This window comes from Solanum tuberosum, unplaced genomic scaffold (genome assembly GCF_000226075.1).
Source record: "Solanum tuberosum cultivar DM 1-3 516 R44 unplaced genomic scaffold, SolTub_3.0 scf00593, whole genome shotgun sequence".
Lineage (NCBI taxonomy): Eukaryota > Viridiplantae > Streptophyta > Magnoliopsida > Solanales > Solanaceae > Solanum > Solanum tuberosum.
The window spans coordinates 228,663-240,576 of NW_006239512.1; the positions used below are offsets into that span (position 1 = coordinate 228,663).

Consider the following 11,914-nt stretch of genomic DNA (forward strand, 5'->3'; position numbering starts at 1 on the left):
CACGTTGTTATTCTCTTGTATTATGTTTTTAAATTTAAGTTAACTCGAATATAATTTTGCACAGAATTATACAATGTTTTGTTCACCATATGACAAAAACTAATGTCCACATAATTAATGCTATTGCCAATCGCCTCTAAGACTACCTAGTACATACACATCATTTTTTTCATACCTTACTTATAAGAATGAGAGTACACTGGATATATTGTTATTGTCGTATAATTAATGTAGCTTTTCGTCAATCAAATAAGGAAAGTTAACACATTAGTTGACATAACTAAATACCACGTTAAGCTAATGCAGAAATTTATATATTAGTATTTTATATGGGAGTGAACGTGGTTTTTTTAAAAATAAAAATGTGTATTATCAAATCTGTAATGTGACAAAATGCCCTTTATGTAAATAATACATTTAAGTAATCATCCGCTTATATTAATTGCTGCATTAGCAATTCTTTCACTTCTTATTCATCACATATATAATCCTTCATTATAATTCTTCACTTCCTAAAGCAGACTAACTTTATATAACTTTATATTGCAAATCACTTGTTCTAGAATTTACCATGTCAATTAGACAACTGATTGGTTTTTGCAACACCAAACTCAGTAATATTAACTCTATAATCATCTAATAAAAGAAAGTTGGTGATTTAATTAATGTAAATACTTAATTATATATAGGTTCCTTCGTTACTAGTTGAAAAATCATAAAACTTCAAACGTATTTTTAATTAATGATATTGGATAGGTCAAAGGGTAATTATGAGTATCATCTAGGTATATATCTATTTTACTTAACTAATTATCGGGAAATTAGAACAATTAAATGACTCACTATTGTAACTAATAATTAGATCTATTAGTGGATGTCTCATTGTAATTCTTAATTGGATGAAACATTTGTGCAGGTAATTATAGTTCATGAATAAATGTATCATCTATGTGTTACATTGTAATTTGTAATTGAGTAATATGTATATGTTAGATAGTTGTAGATGTAGCATATGTGTTTAATTGTGATCCATGAAATATATTTTTACTTGGATAGATCAATATGTGGATCGGACTCAATTTGTTATATTAGAGAGATGATGTGTATAATCAATGTCAATGTATATCAATAATATTATTAGATGAGCTATGAAATCAATATAAATGTGTCACATATTTGGATAAATCATACAGTGGATTCATATATTACATTACTAGACAAGTCATTATATATTCATTGCTAAGTGAACTATAAAGTCCCCTAAGTTATTACATTACTGAATGAGTCATTAAATCAAGATTAATCATGGATACATTGATCCAACATATGTTTGGATTTGTGGAGTTTTAATTTTACGTTCAATTTGCATAAAATTACTATTTTTGTGTTGGTTTAACTCAAGATTTTTTTACTCTTTAGTTTATTCTTTTTTGTACTTTAAGAAATGTGAATTTACTTATTTTATTTAGTGTATGGCTTTGTCGTTTTTTAAGCTTTGGTGTTAAACTTGCATAAAACTGCTATTTGGTATTGGTTCTACCCAACCCCCTCTTCGTCTCTTGTTGACATTGATAAGTTGCACTCTCCCTCACAAGTGAAGAAGAAAGTCTCGAATATTTTTGACTTAACCTCTAATGGGCTATTATTCAGAATGCAAATATTAAGCCTCAATTCAAGAACCTGCTAATTATTGGGCCAACTGAAATTGTTGTGTCCACACCCAAAGATAAATCTTGATTTTCAAGTGTGTCCGATGTTTTATTCCAAATTTAAAACTCACTAGCTAATTATAGATTAGTCAATTACAGTATCAAAATAGAATATCCTTTTACTTGTATAAATACATAATGCAAACTAAGAAATACAAAGGCCAAAAATCTCTCATTTTCCTACATGATATTAGGGCAACAAGTGTTCATCTGCATTCTCTTTTCTTCCTTGATTCTTTCTAGTATGCCATGACTATCGATGCTCTTCTTGAACTTGTGGAAGTAAGCCTAAAACTTCTAAGACTCACCAGGACGAGAAACTCATCAAATTTTTTTTTATGGGACTCAATGAGTTATACTTAAGGATCAAAAGCAACATTCTCTACCTAGTATGGGGTAGGCCTATTCTTCGCTCATTCAAGATGAGAAACAGAGATAAATTCATACTCAAAAAGGTCCTTTTATGGTTACTATCAAAAGTTCTTTGGGAAATCAAGAACAACCTATCTCACTTGTAGATTTTTTCCGTTTGAAGAAAGTTTCAAGCACAATTTTGAAAGGGAAATTTTGCACATATTGCAAAATGACTAATTATGTTATTGAAAATGACTACAAGCTGATTGAATTTTCTGCTGATTTCAAGTTTACAAAGGGGAACATGGCAACATCATTTACACCCAGTAATGTTGCTCATGCTCAGCCACATAACAATAATTTTAAGGATCAAAAGAAAATAATCATTTCACGTCAACATAGTACACACACCTCACTCACTTATTTCATGAAATAAGGAATAGCCAACAAAGTGTTCAACCCTATTACTTTTTCTCTCTTTTGTCATACTGACTCTGGGCTTCTGAAAATATGACTCATGATTCCTCACTTTTAACTCATTTCACTCTCTTACCTTCGATCAAAGTTTCGCCCAATATCTAACCCAAATTGATCCATGAATAATTTTATCAAAATATTTTTAAAAAGGCATTTTATTTTATTTGATATGTCACATATAGTCATCATAATAATAAAATAAAATTTTTATAAGATACTAAAAAATTATAAAAAAAAAACTAATAAAACAACTAAAGCTTAGTAAGAGTTGAGCGAATCGAGTTATGACCTGTATTTTAACCCGAATAATTTTCAAACAAATTATAATCCAACTCAAATACGACCTAACCCGTTCAATTGTCACCTATAGAAAATAGTACAGTACAATTGCCCCCAAGGCAATATAGAAAATAAAATTTGAAATAAGGAAGTAGCCCAAAAGGATTCAAGTGACAATTTTCTTGGAAGAAAGAGGGTTTATTTGAAATAATTGAAAACATTTTGGGTTTTCTTAGCACATTACAATTTTGCCTCTTCAAAACCTCATATCGCCTCCATAGAAAAGCAGCTCGCGTTAAACCCAGACAGCAAGACGAAAAAGAAGAAGAAAGAAGGCTAAAAAGAGACACATAAAGAAGAAAAAATTATGAAGATAGAAGAGGTACAATCAACAATAAAGAATCAGAGAATTGCTACTCATACTCACATTAAAGGCCTTGGTCTTGAGGTAACTTCTTCTTTTACCTCAAACCCCTCTTCGCCTTTGTTTACTTTTTTTGATCTTTTAGGAAAAATAATCGGGTTAATTTGTTTTTATTTGGTGTTTTGATTTGTGGGTTTTTGAGTTTTGGTGTTAAAATTTGCATAAAGCTGATATCTTGTGCTGGTTCTACCCAACCCCCTCTTCGCCTCTGTGTATTGTTTATGGCCTTTTAGGAGTTTTTTTTTTGGGTTAACTTGCTCTTATTTGGTGTTTGGGTATTTGGGTTTTTTAGTTTTGGTGTTAAATTTGCTTAAAGCTGATATCTTGTTTCTGTAGGAGATTTTTTGGACTCATTTTTTTTGGGAGTTAAGCATTGAGGGTGTTTGGACTTTGCTGCTATATTTCCCTTAATTTTTTATCTTGTACTTTCTTGCATTTGATGTTTAAATTTTATGTTTGTGTGTATTTTTGCTTACACAAATGGGTGATTAAATATGACTATTTTATGTTATATGGTAGCCCAATGGGAGACCACTACCATTGGCAGCTGGGTTTGTAGGTCAGGCAGCTGCCAGAGAAGCTGCGGGGCTTGTGGTGGATATGATACGCGAAAAGAAGATGGCTGGTCGGGCTTTACTGCTAGCTGGTCCACCTGGTACGGGGAAGACAGCTCTTGCTCTTGGTATATCACAAGACCTTGGAAGCAAGGTGCATTCTTTGTACTCTTTGGTTCTGGATTTAATGCTTCTATTTTATCATACTTATTATGTTTGAGCTTTATTTACCGGTACTGGATTGAAATGGGATCGGATAGAGTGGAATTCATATTTAGGATTCAATGATTCAATAGCCGATCCCAACTTGTTTAGGGTGATTGATTGAATATTGATAATATGTGAGCTGATTGGGTATTTTTCTTAAAATTTTATTAGGGTTAGCAAATCCAAAATATAGCCTGTGTCATAATTGGTGGCATTGACTTCTATATTGCAGGTTCCATTTTGTCCGATGGTTGGATCCGAAGTGTATTCATCAGAAGTGAAGAAAACTGAGGTCTTAATGGAAAACTTCCGGCGAGCTATTGGTCTCCGTATGAAGGAAAATAAGGAAGTTTATGAAGGAGAGGCAAGCCCATAGTCTTTCTCATTTGTCGTTTCATTTTTGCTGGTCTTTGACACAATAATTCTGCAATGATTATTTTTAATATGTTGTGAAGTGGATCTTCATTTTTTAATTTTTTTCTGATGTAGGTGACTGAACTATCTCCAGAAGAGGGTGAGAGTGTGACAGGTGGATATGGTAAAAGCATTAGCCATGTTATAATTGGGTTAAAAACTGTCAAAGGTACCAAACAGTTGAAGCTTGACCCCACGATATATGATGCCTTAATTAAAGAGAAGGTACGTTCTGCAACATATCTGTCAGTGAAGTATCAAATTTTTTAATACGTTTAATAAACAGGATACAACAACATACACAGTGTAATTCCACAAGTGAAGTCTGGGAAGGGTAGTGTGTACGCAGACCTTACCCCTACCTTGGGAGGTAGAGAGGTTGTTTCCGAGAGACGCTCGGCTCAAGGATATGAAAATATACAATATTTCCCTCTTTCTTAACATCCGATGTGTGAAATCTAGATCGACACATATTTATCTTGAGTAAATTCATTAACTTTCATGTCATTCTTCTTAAATCACACTCTAAGTAGTCGGCGAGGAAATTGCATTTAGTCTTTAATTTACTTTAGTCTCGTTATCGTATATGCTTATTCTGCAAGGGAGCTTATTCTTCTCTGTTGATATCTCCTGCTTCCATTATATATGTGCAGGTAGCTGTTGGTGATGTGATTTATATTGAATCGAACAGTGGAGCAGTCAAAAGAGTGGGCAGGAGTGATGCTTTTGCCACAGAATTTGATCTTGAGGCAGAAGAGTATGTTCCACTTCCTAAAGGAGAGGTTCACAAGAAGAAGGAAATAGTCCAGGTTCGTCTCATTTTTTGTTTTGCTATGGCGTGAATAAAGATTACCTTGGAATGTCTACATGTAGCTGTTTTTTCGCTCAAATAGTCAATTTGTTCTATGGATTTGCCCTGAAATACTCTTATTTGGGTGCTGTAAAGATCATAGTTCGCCTTCGTGAGCTCACGTGAATGTTTGAAGGGTATAAAATTCTGTATATTATTTGGAGTGGTGAGGAATGAGATTCCTTAGCTAGATTTTGTGATGACCAGGAATTCAAACTCCCGTAAGGAGGTAACTGGAGTGGAAGTATCATAGTCCATGGCATTAACAACTTATATAATGGTATGTTTAAAGTAGCCAAGTACCTGCTTTTGGCACAAGATTTTTTAGGAGGAAATCAGCTGCCCTCATTGTAATATTTATTTAGTTTTCATACATCAGATATTCTGTGGATCCATACCTGCCATGATTGCTTGCTTGTGAGATTTTGATCAAACTAATATGCATTTCCAAGTATCTGCATTTTTGTTCTGGAATGATATCACTACTTTAATGGACTTCTGTGAGGGAAACCGGTGGCAAGGAACATGAAAACAAAGATTTCTGTACTTAATTGCATGTGGTATTGTTTTCTGCCAGGATGTTACATTGCATGATCTTGATGCTGCAAATGCACGGCCACAAGGAGGACAAGATATATTGTCCCTTATGGGTCAAATGATGAAACCTAGGAAAACCGAGATCACTGACAAGTTGCGGCAAGAGATAAACAAGGTACTTCTGATTTATTGGTTCTAGTATTCCTCTGGATGAATGAGTGCAAATTCATGCTGGTTCTAGTGTCTATGAGACTGTGAATTTAGTATTTAGAATAGTGGGTTATATGGTATTATTTCTCTGCAGGTTGTCAACCGTTATGTTGATGAAGGTGTTGCAGAGCTTGTTCCTGGTGTCTTATTTATCGATGAGGTTCGTTCTCATTCAGACAAATCCTATTTGATAATTCATTTAACATCATCCCCTCCCCTTTGGTAACTAATTGGAGAAAACGTCTTTGGCAGGTTCATATGCTTGATATGGAATGCTTTTCATACTTGAATCGTGCCTTGGAGAGTTCACTGTCTCCAATTGTGATTTTTGCTACTAACAGAGGCATTTGTACTGTCAGGTATGAGTATTCATGCGAAACCAAGCTTCAAAAGTTCATCAAGTTGGAAAATTTCCATTATATGATTTCTTTACCCTGGGGCTTTTAAAAATTTGCATTTTGGCTGCATTTTTTCATACATTGATCCATTGCAGAATGAAGTGCTTAGAAATACAGGACAAATTGTCACTTCTCTATATCAAAATATTGTTACATGGGCCATGTAGTTGTCAATTTTAAATTGCAAGAACATGAGAGGAATGAATGTTTGAACATAATGACTTGTTGGATTCAGTTGCTAAATACTCCCTCCGTTTCAATTGTTTCTCTTACCTATTTTTTAGTCCGTTTAAAAAAACATGCCTCTTTTCTTTTTTGACAACTCTTTAATTTCAACCTCCCACGTGGCATGTTTAAGACCACAAGATTAAAGGATCTCTTGGTACATTCTACATATCCGTAGTTTAAGACCACAAAATTCAAAAGTTTTTTGTACTTTGTTAAACTCCTCGTTAAGTGAAAACCAAACAAACAAATTGAAAAGGAGGAAGTACATGTAATTGTCAATTTTAAATTGCAAGAACATGAGGAGAATGAATGTCTGAACATAATTACTTGTTAGATTCAGTTGCTAAATACTCCCTCCGTTTCAATTGTTTCTATTACCTTTTTTTAGTCCTTTTAAAAAAACTTGCCTCTTTTCTTTTTTGACAACTCTTTAATTTCAACCTCTCACGTGGCATGTTTAAGACCACAAGATTAAAGGGTCTCTTGGTACATTCTACATATCCGTAATTTAACACCACAAGATTCAAAAGTTTTCTTTAGTTTCTTAAACTCCTCGTTAAGTGAAAATCAAACAAACAAATTGAAAAGGAGGGAGCAAATGCTTGTCTTTGTAGACACCTTAGATGTATGTGCAGATACATGTGATGTCTGAGATAAATCAGTTGTCACAAACAAAATGTATCTCTTTGCAGAGGAACAGATATGACTAGTCCACATGGCATTCCAGTTGACTTGTTGGATCGATTGGTGATTGTCAGAACTGAAACTTATGGTCCAGCTGAAATGATACAGGTTCGGGCTAGCTTGTTCAACATTTTATTTGTATGACTTATTGATCTCGACCTGAGTCGTTGCATTTTCTTGATGCATGTTTCTTTTGAGTGCTTGGCCAGATATTAGCTATACGTGCACAGGTGGAGGGACTAGAAATAGATGAAGAGAGCCTTGCGTGTTTAGGAGAGATTGGACAACAAGCTTCCTTAAGGTCGGGTTTAACTTTGTTGGATATATAGCTCCAAAGTCCAAATATCAATTCATTTTAAATTAGAAGTAACCGATGTTCAATTCTTCCCTTTGTTAGGCATGCTGTTCAGCTGCTATCCCCAGCTAGCATAGTTGCCAAAATGAATGGCCGCGACAAAATCTGCAAGGTACTTGGCTGATCACATTCTTTATCATTTGCCTTTGTGAAAGCTCCGAACTCTATTTACTTAGACATTCACTTTTCAGGTGGATCTAGACGAAGTGAGTTCGTTGTACCTGGATGCAAAGTCTTCTGCAAGACTTCTTCAGGAGCAGCAAGATAGATACATCTCATGATAAATTGTACTATAATATCAATTCTCTAGCTTTATTTTCTAAGGTGCTCATATCCAAATTGCATTTTGCAAGTCAATTTGTTTTATTTCAAGGTTTTGCTGGCTTCTGTAACTGATCCACTGTAGTTCTCTCATGAGATTGCAATATAACAAGGCTTCTGGAATAGGAAACTCTCCCTTCTATATTTGTATCTTCATAGTAGATCGCTCATCCTGATTCTACTTGTAGAGAGGAGGGGCATAAGTTGTACAATTTTAAACATGTACGTGGACGTTTGGTTCCTTACTTCAAGACTAGGTTGAAAGGTAGTCTCACCTTTTGGTTCAACCCTTGAACGATACATTGTTTAATGGGTTTTCACGACTAATTTAAGGATGACATTCTTGGGTTCGAAAAACCGTCGAACGATGCCCCGTTCTTTCTTCTCCTTAGGTACTCGAAACCATGAAAGTGTTTCACACCCAAGAATCAGACCAATACATAGAGGGTTTAGCAAATACTTACCTTAATGTGATGCGTTGAAGCTTAAAACTTTGGGATGCCTTAGCTGAGTGAGTTGAGGTAATTTGAACCACTTATGACAAGAATATTACGTGAGTACATGATAAGAAATTTAATTAGTGAAATATGCATATCTTTTGAGATTTTAAATAATTTCTCATCTCTTTCAACAATAAAAAATGCATAACTTAACACGGTTATAGTGAGGGGAAAAAAGAAAGTATAGGGGGTTTAGTTACACCATACCAATAGTTTGGTAATGATGGTACTGTTAGCAAAGGCGAAATTATGATTTCAATTTTGTGGGTTCCCAATTTTACAATGACAAAGTTAAGTAATAATTGAGTTCTAAATTTAATATTTACACATATTTCTTTATAAAAATACATTGTGTGAGCAAAATTTATTGGGTTCAACTGAGCCCACATGTCTGCCCCTAACTGTTAGTCTTATTTGGCTACAATATGAGTTCATTTGTGGTTTACAATACGGATTGGTGTGTGGTTCTTCCTATGGAAAAACTTAGCTTGTGGTTTGAAAATGGAGTTGCAATATCAGATATCGGAAATTTATCATTGAAAATATTCCTTTTCCATTTTTAAATATTTTAATTTTATGAAGAAGTCAATCATATCTGCTCTCATAGCTCAGTTGGTTAGAGCACCCGTTTAGTAAGCGGGAGGTCTTGAGTTCAACTCTCAATGAAAGCAAATATACTTTTTTTTATGCCGTTTCTCACACGAAGCCACCTTAGGCGAAGGATAATCCGGTATATGTATCTAATTTTGGACATCATTCATCAATTTCTTGGCTACGCCATTGACAATCAGAACACAAATAATTTAATTTTAATGTTTAGTTTGTTGTTTTTCTCCATTGAACATGTAACTTTGGCAATCAAAGTTATCAGAGTATATGCTCTTTACAAATTAGATCTTAATGTAAGATATCTCTATAACTTGATATGCTTAATTTTGTGATAGTATTGCATATTGCTTGGGAAGAAAAGCTTGATAGTAAATGGTAGTAACAAATACACACACAGAGAGAGGGGGGTACATGAGGAATTTCAATATTAGGGAAAATGCTCAAAAATGCCATCGAACTTTCAGAAAAGGCTCATTTATGCCATTAGTTAAAAGTTTGGCTCATCGATGTCATTGCTGGTAAAGAAAAGGCTCATCCATGCCATTTTTTTAACTTCGGTTTTGCAAAACCACTTTTAACACCCCAAACAAGGTTTAACACTTTTCAATTGGAATTTTTGAATCAAATGTACTCTTTTGATCCAAAAACTTCAATTGAAAATTGTTAAAAGTTGTTTGGGATGTAAAAATGGTTTTGGAAAACCGGAGTTAAAAAAATGATATGGATAAACATTTTCTTTAACAACAATGACATTAACCAAACTTTTAATAAATGACATAAATGAACTTTTTCTGAAAGTTCAATGACAAATTTGAGTCTTTTCCTTTTTTATATGTGTTTGCTAATAAACTCCCATAAAATAACATTATCTTTTTCATGTATCCGAGGAAATGTCAATGGTATGACCACTTTTTAAAATTCAAACCCTTTGCCGCCTAACAAATTTTTCACTTATCGTTTTACACCGACTTTACAAGCCAATTATGTGACGCCCTACAAGTCAATAATCATACTCCCTATATTTCATATTAATTGAATTATTGAGACATTTTTTATTTTTTAAATTAACTTAGTTGTTCAATTTTCAAGACTATTTTTAGAATGTTCTTTCGATTTTACCTTTCATTAGTTAGTATTGAAATTAGTTATTAATTACTATTTAGTTATTTTAATCATAAATTTGACAATAATTAATAAAGGTAAAAATGAAAAGTTATGCCTAATTTATATCTTAATCTTCTTTTCTTAAAGAGTGTGAAACACCTCAACAATTCAATTAATTTGAAATGAAGGGAGTACTCCCTCCGTCCCATATTATAAGTCACCCCTTTCTAAAAATAGTTGGACCACAATATATGTCATTTTATAAAATTTATGCATAACCCATTATATCCTTGATTGATTAATTAATTAACCTTGAAAATTTACTTTGACTAACCTAGGAAATCTGCAACTAATTAATTTCATTGGGAGAGTACTTCATTCATTAATTAACTTTCACTACTTATTCTATAAAATCTAATTTTGAAGAAAAATATCAACAAACAAATTAAAAATAAAAGATGGAAAAAAATTCAAAAATAATCTTGAAAGTTGAATATTTTGTGATGTTGTCATGTTTGCTTTAAGAATTTATATATAAATATATAAAAAAACATTTTACACAAAATATATAGGAAAATTGAGGTGGGAAAAACTTGAATTTAAATTTTTTTGGATCAATTGGTGAAAACATTTGACTCCAAAAAGTAAAATTTAAATAGTCATTCAAATGCATTTATATTTTTGAAATCTATCATTTCATCATTTATTACAAAGTTATCATAAGCAAACATTAAATAAAGGCATAAGAGTAAAATTACCTTATTTCTTAATGCAAGTGCAAATAGAAATGGTGACTTATAATATGGGACGGAGGGAGTAGTATATAAAATGACTAGTTTAAATAATCAAACCAATAGGGTGTTCTAGATTATGTCAATCTTCCGCAAATAATTTGGTCACCATTGACTGGTATAAAATGACCAGATTGGTTCAATTATTGCTCAAGGAATCTCACCTACTCTAATTGTCTCGTTGTCCCCTCTTAAATAAAAATAATTATTTCAAATTATCTGTCAATTTACAAAATCAATATAAGATTAATTAAGTTTTTCTATTTTATTCTTATAATTTTTCTTTGGGCTAACCCATCGGTGGCCCCTTAAATTTGGCACGAAGTTTTCACTTAGGCACCTTAAGTGGGCGATGTTCATTTTAGACACCTCATGTAAGGTCTCGCTGTGTCATTTTTGACACTTTTTTGCTTACATGGCTTAGTGAGTGTAATACACTTGTTGAGCGCGCGTGAAAAACCTATTTAGTTGATTTTTTAATTATTTTTTTCTTCTTCTTTCCCATTTTCAGCCACCTTTTTGCAAACTTAAATATCCAACATGGTGAATAAAAATAGTTACAGTAAAATGATGAAAAATGATGAAACTATTTTAGAAATTTAGGAATAGACCCATTTCAAGATTAAATATTGAATTATTCATGAGAAAGAATTTAATATTTAAATGAATAATTCAATATTTAAAGAGGAGTAAGTTTATTTTTTGGTGAATTATAAACCTGCTAATTAGGGTAAAAAAGAATATTTTTTTTTGAAAAAGACACTAATAAAAAAGAAAGAGTATGTAGGTGCCCAGATGTTTTAGCAAAAAAGAGATGGGGGTATTTGGAGAAGACAATGGGGTGGGGGAACGGGTATGTGCAGATTTTTCTGCAAATGAGTAGGGGTATTTGGAGAAGGCGCGCGGGGG

The 11,914-nt window shown here is 32.9% G+C and overlaps 1 protein-coding gene and 1 non-coding gene across 2 annotated transcripts; both read left to right on the top strand.

Annotated features, from left to right (window-relative positions):
- The first annotated feature begins 3,166 nt into the window (after positions 1 to 3,166).
- LOC102584723 (ruvB-like protein 1) lies at positions 3,167 to 8,151 on the top strand. The gene is made up of 12 exons (XM_006365914.2): positions 3,167 to 3,267; positions 3,763 to 3,951; positions 4,237 to 4,368; positions 4,494 to 4,643; positions 5,072 to 5,227; positions 5,846 to 5,980; positions 6,110 to 6,175; positions 6,268 to 6,374; positions 7,334 to 7,433; positions 7,535 to 7,626; positions 7,723 to 7,792; positions 7,872 to 8,151. Exons 1-12 carry the CDS (start codon positions 3,187 to 3,189, stop codon positions 7,959 to 7,961), a joined length of 1,368 nt encoding a protein of 455 aa, XP_006365976.1. The 5' UTR covers positions 3,167 to 3,186; the 3' UTR covers positions 7,962 to 8,151.
- Positions 8,152 to 9,098: 947 nt separating this feature from the next.
- TRNAT-AGU (transfer RNA threonine (anticodon AGU)) lies at positions 9,099 to 9,172 on the top strand. The gene has a single exon. It is a non-coding gene; the product is annotated as a tRNA-Thr (tRNA).
- Positions 9,173 to 11,914: the final 2,742 nt, after the last annotated feature.

What these genes read in the sequence shown, in the direction of transcription:
- LOC102584723 (XM_006365914.2), top strand. Translation starts at nt 3,187, where the DNA reads ATGAAGATAGAAGAGGTACAATCAACAATAAAGAATCAGAGAATTGCT. An exon ending in GTCCAGCTGAAATGATACAG is followed by an intron (nt 7,434 to 7,534) that starts GTTCGGGCTAGC and finishes GTGCTTGGCCAG; the next exon opens with ATATTAGCTATACGTGCACA. An exon ending in GGACAACAAGCTTCCTTAAG is followed by an intron (nt 7,627 to 7,722) that starts GTCGGGTTTAAC and finishes TCCCTTTGTTAG; the next exon opens with GCATGCTGTTCAGCTGCTAT.